Source organism: Ovis aries, chromosome 19, assembly GCF_016772045.2.
Source record: "Ovis aries strain OAR_USU_Benz2616 breed Rambouillet chromosome 19, ARS-UI_Ramb_v3.0, whole genome shotgun sequence".
In the NCBI taxonomy this organism is placed as follows: Eukaryota; Metazoa; Chordata; class Mammalia; order Artiodactyla; family Bovidae; genus Ovis; species Ovis aries.
The window spans coordinates 53,577,087-53,592,457 of NC_056072.1; the positions used below are offsets into that span (position 1 = coordinate 53,577,087).

General features: G+C 40.2%; 1 protein-coding gene across 4 annotated transcripts in view; it reads right to left on the reverse strand.

Annotated features, from left to right (window-relative positions):
* SACM1L (SAC1 like phosphatidylinositide phosphatase) overlaps positions 1–15,371 on the reverse strand; it is a 53,139-nt gene that overhangs the window by 19,109 nt on the left and 18,659 nt on the right. For 3 of the 4 annotated variants that reach the window (XM_042236384.2, XM_004018518.6, XM_060402608.1), the window contains exons 4-10: positions 14,953–15,080; positions 9,974–10,123; positions 8,924–8,983; positions 8,026–8,059; positions 3,212–3,313; positions 1,069–1,154; positions 218–304 (exon numbers count right to left, since the gene is read on the reverse strand). In XM_042236384.2, the coding sequence (XP_042092318.1) occupies positions 218–304; positions 1,069–1,154; positions 3,212–3,313; positions 8,026–8,059; positions 8,924–8,983; positions 9,974–10,123; positions 14,953–15,080 (647 nt within the window). The remainder of the gene's footprint in view (positions 1–217; positions 305–1,068; positions 1,155–3,211; positions 3,314–8,025; positions 8,060–8,923; positions 8,984–9,973; positions 10,124–14,952; positions 15,081–15,371) is intronic. The other variant, XM_027957741.2, reaches the window with a different exon arrangement.

Below are 15,371 nucleotides of genomic sequence, written 5' to 3' on the forward strand. Positions count from 1 at the left end.
AGTCAAAATTTACTGTAACATTCAATTTGTTTTTCCACATTTTAATATGCCATCTATACAGTCTCTTGGTTTAGAGGTCCACTCTGTGCCAGAACCAAGGAGAAAGGCCTCAAAGACACTGAAGCCTGACTTATGAGGAATACATGCTCTATATGCAAATTATAATTCCAATAAGCTTCTATCCATAGTCAATGAAAATAGCATGGAAGATACACACATGATTTGCTACTTTGTTGATCAGTGGCAATGGTTTGTACTTGAGGTTTGGTCTTTGAGACCAGTAAAGTGGTATTGATCCTCGAGTCTACAAAAAAAGAGAAGATACGTAAAAAGAAACATAGACACACACACTTGTTTTTCTCAGCTTTCTGCCAGGCGTATGTAAGTATCAATGACTGAAAAATAGAAAAATAAACATATGACCTGCTAACTATGAAATAAATTCATGCTTACCTGCTCCTAAATTCGTATTTTGCGGGGAAACATTTAGAAAGGACTTTTTCTGATTTTACATACATGTACTTGTGGACAGTTGGGCTTCTCCTAAATTCTAAAATAAATCAATTTATCTGCAAGTAAAAATTACCAAGTTATCTCTGCTGTATAATTTGGCATTATAATAAAATGAAAAAATAGCTTCATTCATTCTCAAAAGAATATCTTTATCAACTTAAAAATATTTTTAGCCATTAATGCTCTCGAGCAACAAGTGACCCATTGCTCAGGTATTATGTCGCAATGACATGCACGGCAGGTTGGGTCAGGCACAAGCCAGCTGCTTGTCCTGTCCTCACGGCCCTGTAGAGGTCTGACGGGTTAAGCACACCCCTGCACCGCCTACCCTATCCTCTTCTGCAGGGATTTAATTCAAGGGCCGGAAACAGAGGAAGCTGAGTGCCAGCCAGCTTAATGGAATATCCTTATTCTGTGAACTCTGTCCACATCATAGACTGCGATATTACTTTAAAAAGGAGAGAAAAGGAGAAAAACGTCAACAATATAACGGGAAATCACAATCCAAGCTGAAAAGCCTGACTGGCTCGCTGCCTCACAGACACGGTCACTTGCCTGCACAAATGAAGCCTTGCTCCCATCGTAGTGCACAATCTGCTCTGTCTCTACAAAGTTAGCTGCATGGCCTTCAGAATCAATCCCTGAATTGAAAAAAATAACTATATTTATTACGTAAGAAAAACACAAGAAACTCGCTAATTCACTCTTAACTTGAAGAGAATTAAGTCAGCTCAAATTAGTGGAAAAGTACTTTCAAAACTAAATTTCAAACAAATGCAGAGTACACCATCAGAAAGCTAACAGATGCTTGCTCATTTACATGGGCTTAAAGGCAGTATTAAGGACCTATTAATAAACAAATGATGTTGACTGCTATTTACTATATCAATTATTTATATATACACAATTTCTCCAAAACAGTGTTTCTCGAACTTTGTACATCTTTTAAAGAAAAAACAAGTTCTTAAAAACCTCTGAGAGTATATTATGACATAGATTCCAGTTTGAAAAACACCATTTTGGAAGTTAAACCATTAAACACAGTATTAAATGCAAATGTGGGCCATTTTGTTAATAGTTTTTGTTATAATGATGCAAGTAGCCCAGGAGATGCTGATAACTTTAACCGTCAAAATGAAAGCACAAAAAACTGTATATAATCCTACAATTTCTAGAACTCCATGCATATACTAAAAAAAACTAATTTGAAAAGCACTGCTCTTATTTAGCCTTGATTTAGTTAGTTCTTTCACATGTTTGAAGCATTACCTTACTCTTGTTTATATTATCTATTTTAACTAAGAAAAGTTAGCTAAAAATAAGCAAAGGCAACTTTCAATTAGTGCCTGACTCAAATTATCAGGAAAAAAAAAAAAAGTAGATTTTTAACCATCTCAAATATTTAACATCCTTTCTATCTGACATATGTCTAAAACACTTAACACTGAGGTATAACATATAATATCACAGTTTTTGTTAACATATTTACAAGAAGGGGAAAAAAATTATGAGTCAAATCAACAATAAAATGCCTTTTCAACACCTTCTAAAACCACTTGTTGAAGCATGGGCTATGCTCGGTTCTGCCTAGAGTTTTCATTAAGGATAATATGTAGTTATTTTAAAAACTGAGACTAAGAGTTAAGAGTGTGTAAGAGAGAGTTAAAAGTTATGTGTGAGAGAGAGGATCTTGAAGAAGGGATTTTCAATATATATTTAGTTTAAAAACACCCAAGGTCCAAGAAAATGTACACCGTACACAACCACTGCCTACAAAAGGAGAGCACACCTGCCATAACACAGACATTATCTGAAAGATAAGACACTCACACAGACCAGCTGGTCAGGGGCAAGATGCAGCAGATACAGTCAGAAAGGCAAAATATTTTTTAATTGCATATCTTTTTATATTTCTTGACTGCATTGCAAATTTAAAGCTTTTAATTAAAAAATATGACTCCATCCAAGACAATCCAGATATAAAGGCATTGCTAGCTTTAATCCTGATTCTATAACCTTGGTCAGTTAACTCGCTACATGTCTTTCTTCCTTTGCTATGCTAAAGATGAATGAAATGACTTACAACCTCCTAGCCCAAAACTTTCATGATTTACCATAGAGTAAATCCACAGAGTTTTATTCTGATATATTTTGGCTTAAAAAAAAAATAGATTGAAGGAAACTTCTCTCATAATGACAGTAACTTTTAACACAGATTTTAATACCCTGGTTTAAGCAAATTAGCATGTTGCTAGAACAAAGTCTAGAGAATAAATGCTCGAATGTAAATCTTAAAAGGCTGAAGGCATAAAGTCAAATGTCTAGCTTTATACATGCAAAGAAACCAAGAGCAATAAAAGAAAAATACTTTCCGATATGGGTTTAGGTTACTGAAAACTATAGTGATTTCAGTTATGTTTTCAGACATTCAGCAAATTACACGATTGGCTCATCTTAAAGTATTAAGCAGCAGTCGACAGTGTCTATGAACAATGCAATGACTGTCACCGCAGTAGCTGGAGGAAAGCACAGAAGACCTACCTAATTATCACAATGGAGCAGGAGATAAACATTAGCGAGGCTATCAAATGATAACGAAAACAAATACAAAAGGTTACACTCAGGTCACCGTGAGCCAAACGCTAATTAGAGACAGATATAACCCAGTACCAAATCACGCTGACAAAATTCATCTCACCTCTCACATAATAGCGCACACCAGCTCTGAAACAACTCCTCCTCGAGATGAGAATCCAATCAAAGTATTTTCCATTAATAGAACATGAGTGCATGGTAATAACTCAACTACATTAAGAAAAATACAACATGTGGAGAAATCATATGTATTATTTTCAGATGAAATTTGAATCTCTCTACCCTAGTTAGAATGACTGTCTCTAAAAGGAAAAAAGAGCAGAGAATATGCAAATCTTTGTTTCTTCATGAATATTCACAAGCCTTTACTTCTGATTGTGAAGTTCTGTCAAGTCAGTAACCCTATGACGACGTATAGTCAGTGTGTTTCAGTGGTTCAGTAGAGTGTCTCTATTTACATAATATGATCTCCATTCCCTGACAGTCTCAACCACTTTGTGAAAGTAAAGAATACTAACCACATCACAAAAAAATCATCTTTGAGTCAAAAACATATACATTTAAAAATAGATTAACCTTCAAATAAGAAATGGAAAAAAGACTAGGCTACTGAAGTTCATATTATATATATTATATACATAATTACAAATAACAATTGGTACGCATATGAAGATTTACAGGTCAAATTGTAAATTAAAGATTATTCAGAAGCAGATGATAATTAAAAATTATCTCCTCCTTCCTCTGTGTTTGGCCATGGTTATTTTACATATATATAACATTTTTCTTAATATAGTTTGATTCATCCATTATAAAGCACAGTATTTATAATAAAGTATCTATAAACCTTTCAACTTCCAAACAGTATCAAAACCCTGAATCTAACCATGTGCTCCTCGATCCCATCCAACTGTCTACTTGCCCACAAGGCTTGTGGAGACCAGTCTTCTGCCTTTTAAGTGTAGTCCCTGATAGTTCATTTGGTAAAGAATCTGCCTGCAATGCAGGAGACCCCAGTTCAATTCCTGGGTCGGGATGATCCGCTGGACAAGGAAGAGGCTACCCACTCCAGCATTCTTGGGCCTCCCCTGTGGCTCAGCTAGTAGAGAATCCACCCGCAATGCGGGAGACCTGGGTTGGATCCCTGGGTTGGGAAGATGCCCTAGAGAAGGGAAAGGCTACCCACTCCAGTATTCTGGCCTGGAGAATTCCATGGGCTGTGTATAGTCCACGGGGTCCCAAAGAGTCAGACACGACTGAGTGACTTTCACTTTTTCATACGCAACCATGACTTTAAAACACACAGCTTGTTTTATAAGAATGGTACAACACTCTTAATGTAACTCCAAGTCCTTGTTTATTCCCCCAGTAAGTACCTAACAGTCATCATCACTGCCTGAAGCAGCAGCTCGGTCCTCTTCGGTGTCGTATGAAATCTGAAAGGACCATATCACAAAACCCCTAATTGCGCTGATGGAACCTGCAGCTCCGAGTCGGTTCTAACACTGATGCTACGGACATTCTTGAAAAACCTCCTGGTATAAACATGTTGGGTATCCAGAGGGGAAGGCCTAGTCAATTCATAAGGAAATGCTAAATAATTTTCAAAACAGCAGTACTGAATGACACGAGCAATATTAATTTTTTTCTTAGCAATATGAATTTCTAATGATTCATCCTTCTCCATCACCTGGTATCATCAGCTTTAATGACTCATCTTGAGCTCCCAATTCACAATCCTTTAAAAGCCCAGTGCTAAAGGAGACTTCAAAGCAGTATTTATGCATTCATTTGGTCAAGTTATCTCTTTGGAGCAGGGCAGAAAGATGAATCAGACAGGAGCCTGCCCTGACAGAACTGAGTAAAGCATGGAATACGTCTGACTTTTATGAATCATTTTCTTCTGATTACAAGATGAATATCCTTCCAGAAAGCACTGGAAGGAACAAGAGAAAAATAAAAAGTCACGCAGAAGCCCATCATCACGACACAGCTTTTAAAATGTCGATGTGTTTACTTCTCATCTTGTATCAGTTAGTGACTCCCAGGGCCATGCGCTCCCACGTGGGATGCCCACCTCACATGTTGTCCTCAGCTTCTGACCACTGCTCACAGCTAACAGCACTGCTTTCATTTCACTGTGAAAGTAGCCACCACCACATGCTCCCACTACATCTACGCGCCCACCGGCCTCCACGCCCACCCAGCTGCTTCCTTGCTACCACGGCGGCTGAGCTGGACAGTCCAGCGGACAAGCTGTCCTTGCCAGGCCTGTGACCTGTGCACGGGGCCCCAGCCCCTCACACACTCAAGGACACTGCGCCAGCAGCGACGGCGTTCTCGCCTTCTCCACAACCTGGCTTCCGGGATTTGGTGAGAGCCCCCACTGGGGAGGGGAGTGAGGGAGCAGGAGCGAACCTCCCTCCCTAATGGTCATTTTAAACGACCAGCAGCACGTCAGCTGATCCAGCCCTCTGCTTGGACACCTGGTACGCCTCTGCTTTGGGACACAGCTCTCACTTGGCTGGTTCTCTTCTCCCTCAGCGGCCTTTGCTGGTTGGTCTTCATTTCCCCAACTTTAAATCTTAGAGCCACTCTGTGCGACTCGTCCTTCCACTCAGCCGCTCCAACGCCCCGCTTCAAAGACCCTCCGTCCTCACCGGGGCCAACAGTCTGCGGCTCTAGCACGGACTATCTGGAATCCCCTTCAGTCAGGCTTCTCTCCTTCTTCACACCTTTTCCTTCGCTATTGCCTTTCTCCCTCTGATGCTCTCATCCCATAGCTCTGAATGCCATCTGCACCCTGAGGTCTCTCAAACATATGTCTCCAGTGTGGACTTCCCGCCTAAATTCCACTTCCACTAATCCACGTTTTCTTGCCATCTCTACTTTGATATCCACAGACATTGCAAGCTTAATGTGTCCAAAGAAAGGCCCGAATGCTCTGGCCTCCCTCCCACCTCAGCTCTGACCCCTCAGTACATGGCTTCCTTCCATTTACTCTGGCCAAAAACCTTAAGATGCATACTAAACCCTCTGCCCTTCCCCGTGTAATACAATTTGTCAGAAACTCCTTTTAGCTCTATCTTCAAAACTTATCTGGAGCCCGACCACTGTTGATCACCATCACCTCCCACCCGGGTAACGACAACTGCTCCTAACTCTGCCTTGCATCCCCCCTGCTCCCCTTGGGCTTACTCTCTGCACCAGTGTCCGAGTGGCCCTGTCCGACCATGCCGATTCTCTCCCCAGATCCTGGGCGCTCCTCCTAACAGTTAGGCCAAGCTGCTGAGGGCCTGCAGGATGCGGGCCCAGCTGCATCTCTGAACCCAGCTCCCGCCTGCCCTGTCTACTCTCTGCCCGAGTCATGCTCCCCCCACGGGCCCTCTGTTCTTGCTGGTCTCTAAGTACACAGAACATCTGACGACAGTTCTCAAAAGTCAACACTAAACAAAGAACAATGCAGGGCTTCCCTGGTGGCTCAGGGGTAAAGAATCCCCCTGCCAAGGCAGGGGACATAGGTCTGACTCCTGCCTGGGAAGATCCCACATGCAGCGGAGTAACTGAGCCCGTGTGCCACAAGTACTGAGCCCATGCACCACAACTACTGAGCCCGTGCTCCAGAGTCCAGGAGCCGCGACTACTGAAGCCTGCACGCCCTACAGCCCGCACTCTGCAGAGAGAGAAACCACCGCGATAAGAAGCCCAGGCACCACAGCAAGGAGCAGCCCCCACGCGCTACAAGCAGAGAAGAGCCTGCACGCAGCAAGAAGACCACCACAGCCAGAAACAACCAGCTACATTCAGACATGTTTAAAAAGCCAATGTTAAGCTTCAGATTTAAAGCTAAATGGATAATCTCTTTATATAATCTCATTTACCATTATTTGCCCATTTACAATCTCATTTTGGAATTAAAAAACACACACACAAACAAGTGGCCCAGATCCTTCAAGCGCTACTGAAATAGAACATTTGCTACTATTTTACCCTTAGGAGAACTTGAGAGAGCTTCAGGGAAAAAACAAAACAAAACCAGAATAAACAAGTGCTTTTATCCTGACATTTTCTGATTTCTATTCCCTCACAACTGTACAAAATCTTTTCCTGCATTACTATTTTCTGCTTTTAAGTATAATAGGCATGATAATTTAAGGAAATCATATTAACACAATGAACAAATAACTCACAGACTGCTGTGTTAGCTCACAAGCTTCTCTGGCAGTACCTGAGAGACCCCCTCAGTTTCCAGCAGAGCCCTGGTCTCGGGCGCTCAGCAGCACGCTGTGCGGACCCTTTAACAGCTAGCTCAGTCTGTTCCCCTGTTTTTATTACTACAGTGATGTCTCTGATAAAGATGTTTTTAAACATGAACTTACAATTAGATAACCATTACTCACTCCGTACTAGTACCGTACCTTCTCCGCAAGCATCACTCTTTGTAAAAACATCTATGTTTCATTTTCCTGGGGCTATTTCAAATGACAAATAGAATTTTCAACTGTAATTCTCCTCTCCAAGTTGCTGGTCACCCTAGTTCCTGAGTCTTTCTTAATTACTAAGAAAAATGTTCACGAGTCAGGCTAAAATTATTCTTATTGAATTGATAAAGTCTTAAAAAGCCAAAACACAGTGGACATATTTCTTCTTTTAACCCACTAGCCCCAGAATTCTGGGAGAGAGAGAACATGATTTAGTCTATAAAGAGTTCATTCTATTTGAAAAAAAAAACAAACAAAAAAAGGTCATTTACAACCAGTATTCTCAGATTTTGTTAATAGGTTTGATTTTATCAAAAGCAGTATCTACTAATTCTAAAATACTCTCATGTAACAGTTGAGACTGTCTTTAAATCTGCCTTATAGTAATATTTAAACAAAGACTGCCACAAAACTGAAGAGTAATATGTAAGGATACAGCCATGTAATACCGGAAGGGCAAACCGATGGACCTGAAATGAAGATAATGTTTAGGAATAAATATACTGCAATAATAAAAAGAAGCACTATATAAAAAATGTTTAGAGATGGGGAGGTAATACACGAATACAACAAAGCAGCGAACTTACGGGCAACGTAATGTTAATGAAACGTTTCTACTGTCACACTGCCTTTGCAATTTAAAAAATTTAAGTATTTGCTGGAATCATTTGGGCTTGAACATTCATAGATACTGGAACACTAACAAGACTACACAAAGGGCCAGAGTGTTTATCTCTCTTTGTCAGTCTTGGCCTACAACAACTGCACTCCTCCAGGGAGTTCAATCTACTTTTCCCACAAAAGCAAAGCAAATGTCAAAAAATGAAGCCCTCAGGCAAATCTATTTACCTAGATTCCATACATTACGCTTCTGAAGTGGGCCTCCTTGTCTATACCTCATTTGTGTAATCCAGGAACAGAGGGAGGTGACATCTATGCACATCTATCCTGGGTGACTGAAGGGAGTCAGGGTCCCTTAGAGACGCAAATGCAGAGCTTCCCACTTGCCTGGGGAATTAGCTATGGCCCGATTTCTACATTGTTCATTTTCCAAGACGTATTCTCTCTCTCTTCCTTACGGAAAGCAATGTTATTTTTACTCAGATATTTTTTCCTTATTTAAGGCTTCCATAGAAGAGCAAAGTAAAATAACTAGGCTTCTTCAACCTAGAATGATGTGAGAGGGTAGATCTAATCGAAGTCCACAAGTTTATAAACAGCTAAATCAGATTTCTTTGCCAAAATCCTTAGTGATTAACTAGCCGTTATGTAACATGTATTCAATTACAACCTGGATGGTGACAAATAAGCTGGTTTAATTCAGTGTACATTACCTCTGGCTGAGCAGAAAGTTCTCGGAGAAGATGACCATTCCATACAAACCGCTGATCTGCCTGAGAGAGAAGTTTTAAAATCAGCGTGGGCTCAGCCATGTCCCATTCTTTGCAACCTCATGAACTGCAGTATGCCTCTGTCCTCCTGCAGACTCCTCTGTCCTCCACTGTCTCCTGGAATTTGCTCAAATTCACATCCACTGAGTTAGTGATGCTATCTAACCATCTCATCCTTTGTTGCCTCCTTCTCCTTATACCTAAGACTACATACAATTTTACCAGAGTAGACTATTATAGTCTTTAGTAAGTTAGTCAACTAAAATATTGATTCAGGTTGAACTATATAAAATTATCACTTTTATGTGTCAAAAATGGTGAATTAGTGGCAATTTCATATAGTCTAAGCCAATAGATAACTGACTGCAACTTTATAAATGCTATCTGCCCCCCTAAACATATCTATTTTTGTTAACAACAACAAAAAAATCAAGGCAGTAATTATCTAGGTTCTTGAACAGCAGAAATTTCATGTTAAGATCATCTGAGGTCTACTTTTAAAGATATGCTTAATTAAAAAAGAGAAGGCGGGGGAGGGGGAAATCACAAAAAAATCCACACTAAACAAAAGCATATTTTCCAAGTTAACAAGCTGTTACTTTTCTTGTTGTTAAAGCTATAAATGACACCACTACAAAAAGAAGTTCATCTCTTAGAATATTAATTTTACAAGCACAATGGTGTTGCTAATGTTCTATTATACCACAGACCACTGAGAGCTAGGAAATGACCAACATGTGTGTTCAAGTTAGATTTCTGAAAATGCACAAATGCAGTTCCCAATCGTGTCTGTGAAACATACAGATTCTGGGATCTTGAATCTGGAAGTGTGATGTCTACTTGAAACACGGTATGTTTCCAAAGCCCCATACATGATCCTGATACAGCCAGGACTGAGAAAAATCAATATATATTTTTTGGATAAAATAGAGGCATGCTCCTAAAAATACAAAAATAAATCAAAATTTTAAAAAAACGGAAGATTAAGCTTACCCTTTCCAACAGACTCATTTCCTGGAATTCTGGACTAGTGTTGGAGAGCCGCTGCAAAGTATGGGTCAAATCATATGTCGTTGAAAAGTAAAACCCATCCATACTCAACACATGGTTCATCATTGCCAGGAAAGTTTTATTATCTTGTAACTGCAAAGAAAGCAGAGAACACAGTCTATCTTATCCCTGAAAAGCAATCAGCATGATCACAGGGTCAAAGTAAAAACCTTTAAGTCAAGCCCTGTTAACTGCCATCAGCACAAAGACTGGACGAGGGGGATGCTCACTTCCCTCGGACCTGGGACAGTTCCTGTCACATGGACAGCGCTCAGGAGCACAGGGTATTACAGAAACTGGGAGGCAGACCTCCTTGCCATTAGCATCCTTCACAATTTTTGCTCTAAAGGGCAGAAGAGGTAGTTTAATCAAACACCACCACCTTAAGTTATGACCTACTGAGTCTCAGATACTTTATATAGATTCTCTTGTCATGTTCTCAGAAACTCCTTGCGAGGTTAGCATAATTATCCTCATTTGACAGAAGAAAAAAATTCTTTTAAAAAAATAAAGCAAAAATGGAAAAGTCTAGGAGAGAATACAGTGGTCAAGGTGGTAATGAAGGAAGACCCTGAACTCACCTCCTCCCACAGGCACCAAAATTACAACAATCCACACAGCAACTGTCTATGAAAGCAAGCTGAAGCCTGGTAGGACAGGTTTTTCACAGCTAAAGATATTAAGACGGAACCATGAGATGGGTAAGAGAGGTGAAGACCTGGTATAGTCAAGACCCACACCCTCAAGCAAGTGATTCGCAAATGGGAGGATTATCACGACTACCGAGGTTTTTCCCAGTGAGCAAGGGGTCTGAGTCCTACGTCAGCTCTTGAGGTCAACGATCTTGTACCAGCAAGACAAGCTCCCAGAAATGTCTGGATTTGAAGGCCAGAGGCCAGCAGGGCTTGTATAGAGGAGAGCAGGACCGCTGCAGGAAACAGACTCCCCTCCTAAAGGCCTGCAGAGACTCTCAGGCGCTCCAAGGCCTAGCAAGGGGGCACCTGAAAGGAGCCAGGGCCAGACCCACTTAGTGGTCTCAGCAAGCCTCCTGGACAGGCAGAAGGCAGCTGGGACTGCCACTGTGGACGGAGACACCGGCAGCAACCACCTTAGAGAGCTCATTCTACCAGAAGGACAGCAGCGCTAGCAAGTGCCATTCTGGACCTCCTTAACGCCTATTAGTGCAGGTGGCCGGGGGTGGGGGGTGGCTTCTGCGCCCAACAGCACCCGGACACCCCAGGGCAGACAAGAGAAAAGAACAATGAAACCAAGACCTGATCCTTTGAAAGGGAAAACAAAATTGACGAATCAAGGGGAAAAGGGAGAGGACCTAACTAAGTAAAGTCAGAAACGAAAGAGGACAAATTACAGCGGACACCGCAGAGACACAAAGCACAGAAGAGCTTACTAGCTTACTACAAGCAACCGCCCGCCAAAGAAACAGACAACCGAGGAGACGGACACACTTCTAGGAACGACCTCCCAAGACGAGCCAGGGAGAAATAGAAAATGTGAACGGATTTATTACCAGCAATGACACTGAATCAGTAATTTAAAAACCACCAAAGTCCAGGATCAGACAACTTCACCGGTGAATTAAACCAGTGAACGCCTCTCTGAAACTATTTCAAAAAACTGAAGAGGAAGGAATGCCAAACTGCCAAACTCATGCCAAAAGGCCAGTATCACCCTGATACTCACATCAGATCAAGTTATCACACAAACTCACAATCATAGGCCAGTATCAGTGATGAACACAAGGCAAAATCCTCAACAAAATACTAGCAAACCAAATTCAGCAATACATTAAAAAGATCTCATGCCATGATCAAATGGTACTGAGCCCAAGGATGGGAGGACAGTTCAATACCCACCAGTCAAACAATATACTACATTAACTGAAGAATAAAAATCGTATGATCATCAACAGGTGCAGAAAAGGCATTTTACAAAATCTATTATGCATCTGTGATAAGACCTCTCGACAAAGCACGTGTGCTGCGCTTGGTCGCTCAGTCGTGTCCGACTCTTTGTGACCCCAGGGACTGTAGCCACCAGGCTCCTCTGGCCGTGGGATTCTCCAGGCAAGAATACTGGAGAGGGTTGCCAAGCCCTCCTCCAGGGGATCTTCTCAACCCAGAGATCAAACCCAGGTGTCCTGCATTGCAGGTGGATTCTTTCCCATCTGAGCCACCAAGGAAGCTCATGAATACTGGAGTGGGTAGCCTACCCCTTCTCCAGAGGATCTTCCCAACCCAGGAATCAAATCAGGGTCTCTCAGATTGCAGACAGATTCTCTACCAGCTGAGCTACCAGGGAAGCCCATGAAGGGAGCATACCTTATTAATAAAGACCATATATGATAAACCTATAGCCAGTATCAAGTTCAACAGGGAAAATCTGAAAGCATTTCTTCTAAGTTAAGGAACAAGACAAGGATGCCTATTCTTACCACCTTTACTCAACATATCAGATGTCCTAGCCAACTTGGTGGACATGAGTTTGAGTAAGTTCCGGGAGTTGGTGATGGACAAGGTAGCCTGGCATGCTGCAGTCCATGGGGTTGCAAAGAGTTGGACACGACTGAGAGACTGAACTGAACTGAGCTATAGCAATTAGACGAAAGAAATCAAAGAAATTTAACCTGAAAAGGAAGAACTAAAATTGTTACTGCTTGCAAATGACATGATACCACACATAGAAAACCCTAAAGGAAAGATGCCACCAAAAAAACTAGTAAAAGTTGGGATATAAAATTAATATATTGAAGTCCATCGCATTTCGCTACAGTAACAATGAACTAACTGGGAATAGACATTAAGGAGAAAATCCCATGTACATCTGCATGAAAAGAATAAAATACCCAGGAAAAAAATTTAACCAAGATGGGAAGAAAACGTGTCACTGGAAAACTATAAGACAACGATGAAAGAAATTAAAAATGACACAGACTCACAGAGAACAAACTGATGGTTACCAGTGAGGAGTGCAGGTAAGAAGGATGAGTGAAGTAGGGAAGGGAGACTAAGAGATACAAACTCCCAACTATAAAATAAGCAAGTCATGGGGATAAATTGTACAGTATAGAGAGTACAGTCAATGATACTTTGTATGGTGACAGATGGTAAGGAGATTTATTGTGGTGATCATTTTATAATGCATAAAAATACTGAATTACCATGTTGTATACTTGAAACAAATACTGTAAATCAACTATACTTCAATAGGAGAGAAAGGAAGATTCAGTAAAAGTAATATTTCTACTTATTTTCTGATAATCATTTTAGCTGGCTTTCACAATGAATACTGAGACTGACGTTCGTTTTTATCCTTGTTTAAAATAGTAATTTTTAATGTCTGGTAATACTTAATGTTTAACAAATGATTAACATTTAATCTACACATTACAAATCTACATACTACAAAATTTATTTTGGCCTCAACACTGTTTTGAAAAACGGAAGATGCAATTAGTTACACAGCCTGACAACAAACTAGAGCAATCAAGAAGAAATTGTTCACTATTACGGGGCTATTAAATGTAAACATCTTCACTGCCTTAAACGATCATGTCTCACAGAGGATGATATATTAATATACTGACTGATATACAAGTAGGAGAAAAAATAGATTTTAAGTTTAAATAAATTTTGAATTTTAAGTTGCTGTTGTGTTCGACTCTTTTGCAACCCTATGGACTATAGCCTGCCAGGATCCTCTGTCCGTGGGATTTTGCAGACAAGAATACTGGAGTGGGCCGCCATTTCCTTCTCCAGGGCATCTTCCTGAGCAAGGGATCGAACCCATGTCTCCTGCGTTGGCAGGTGGATTCTTTACCAGTGAGCCACCAGGGAAGGCCATTCTACAGCTTTACTTAGTCAATAAGACAATAGTGTTAGGACTAATTTTTTAAAATGTCCATTACAGGTTAAGATTCACGTTTCAGAATAGTTAGCTTTCTTTTAAAAACAAACTTTTTGTAATTCTGGGAATAAAAATACAATGTAAAAATTTTTGAAAGCAAATACTATAATGTACATTTAGAAAACAAATACTCCATAGATATAAATCTCTAAACATAATGGTAATTTAACGCAGTTTTCAAAAAATAGAAGAGTTAATCCCATTCAACTAAGTTCTTTAAAATACTTCAAGCAAAAATAGCTTGAATAAGAATACAGGCAGTCTTTGTTCTGCACGATAGGGCTGGACCATGCAAATGACCAGCCTATCCTTCTCAATAATCTTAACCTATGTTAATAATCAATAGGAAAAATTACACCTGTTGCACTGACAGATTTTTAAAAACTCAAAACATTAAAATACTCTCCTACTGTAAGTTATAAATGGAAAAATGAAAACATAGTAAAACTAATACTATTTAGTACACTATAATTTAAAACATCAAGAATTTAAAATATTTTATTTCTTGTCAAAACTGTATCAAGAGTAGCCTGAACAGTGCCTGTGCTGCTCCCATCATGCAACTTATGAGCCATCTGCTCTGTGCCCTGGTGGACTATCACACAGCTAGGCCGGAACCAGTTTCTAACTCTTAAATACGAACTTAAATCTATGTGTTGAGTACATGGGCATTTTCAGTTTGTTCTTTTCTCTTTTATGAAATTTCATATTTTAAGAATTGAGTCAGTAAAAAAAAAATAAGCAACAACCCAAGAGCAGTAAAATATATGAAGGGTTATATATATATCTCTCTCTCTCCCTGATCAGGGAACTGGATCCCACATGCCGCAACTAAGAATATGCCTGCCGCAACTAGAGATCCCTCACACTGCAACTAAGATAGCCAGATAAATACATTGTTTTAACTCCACCAAACATTCTGTGTTCCACCTCCCTTCCCCACCCACGCCGCGGGACTTCTTTGGGTTCTGCAATTAGTAAGCGCTTCCAGTCCTTACCTGAATATCAGTTAAGTGCAACATCGTCTTCTTATAAGAAAGGACATCAAAATCTGTTGCTTTCCAGATTACATGATTGAAAAATTCACCTATTTTTTTCTTTTTGGTAATGACAATTAGATAATTACCTGCAAAAAGCAAAGCCAAACTTAGGTAAATAGAAACAAGGCAACCAGAAAGCCAGGAGTGGCAGTGCTTTAAACTCCAGAGGCGGGAGCGTGCTAAATAAAGGACAAGTACGTTTTTAAGGCAATCTTATAATTTATGAATAGAGAGACAAGCATATTATTTAAAAATATTTTTTTGAAAGGTCAAATTTTTTCTCAAAAAGGTAAAAGCAAAAGCTTTTGGTAACCAGAGTCGTGATCCTAGCAGATAGAAAATAAGAGACAGAAAACACCTCTCTCTCTCTCTTTCCC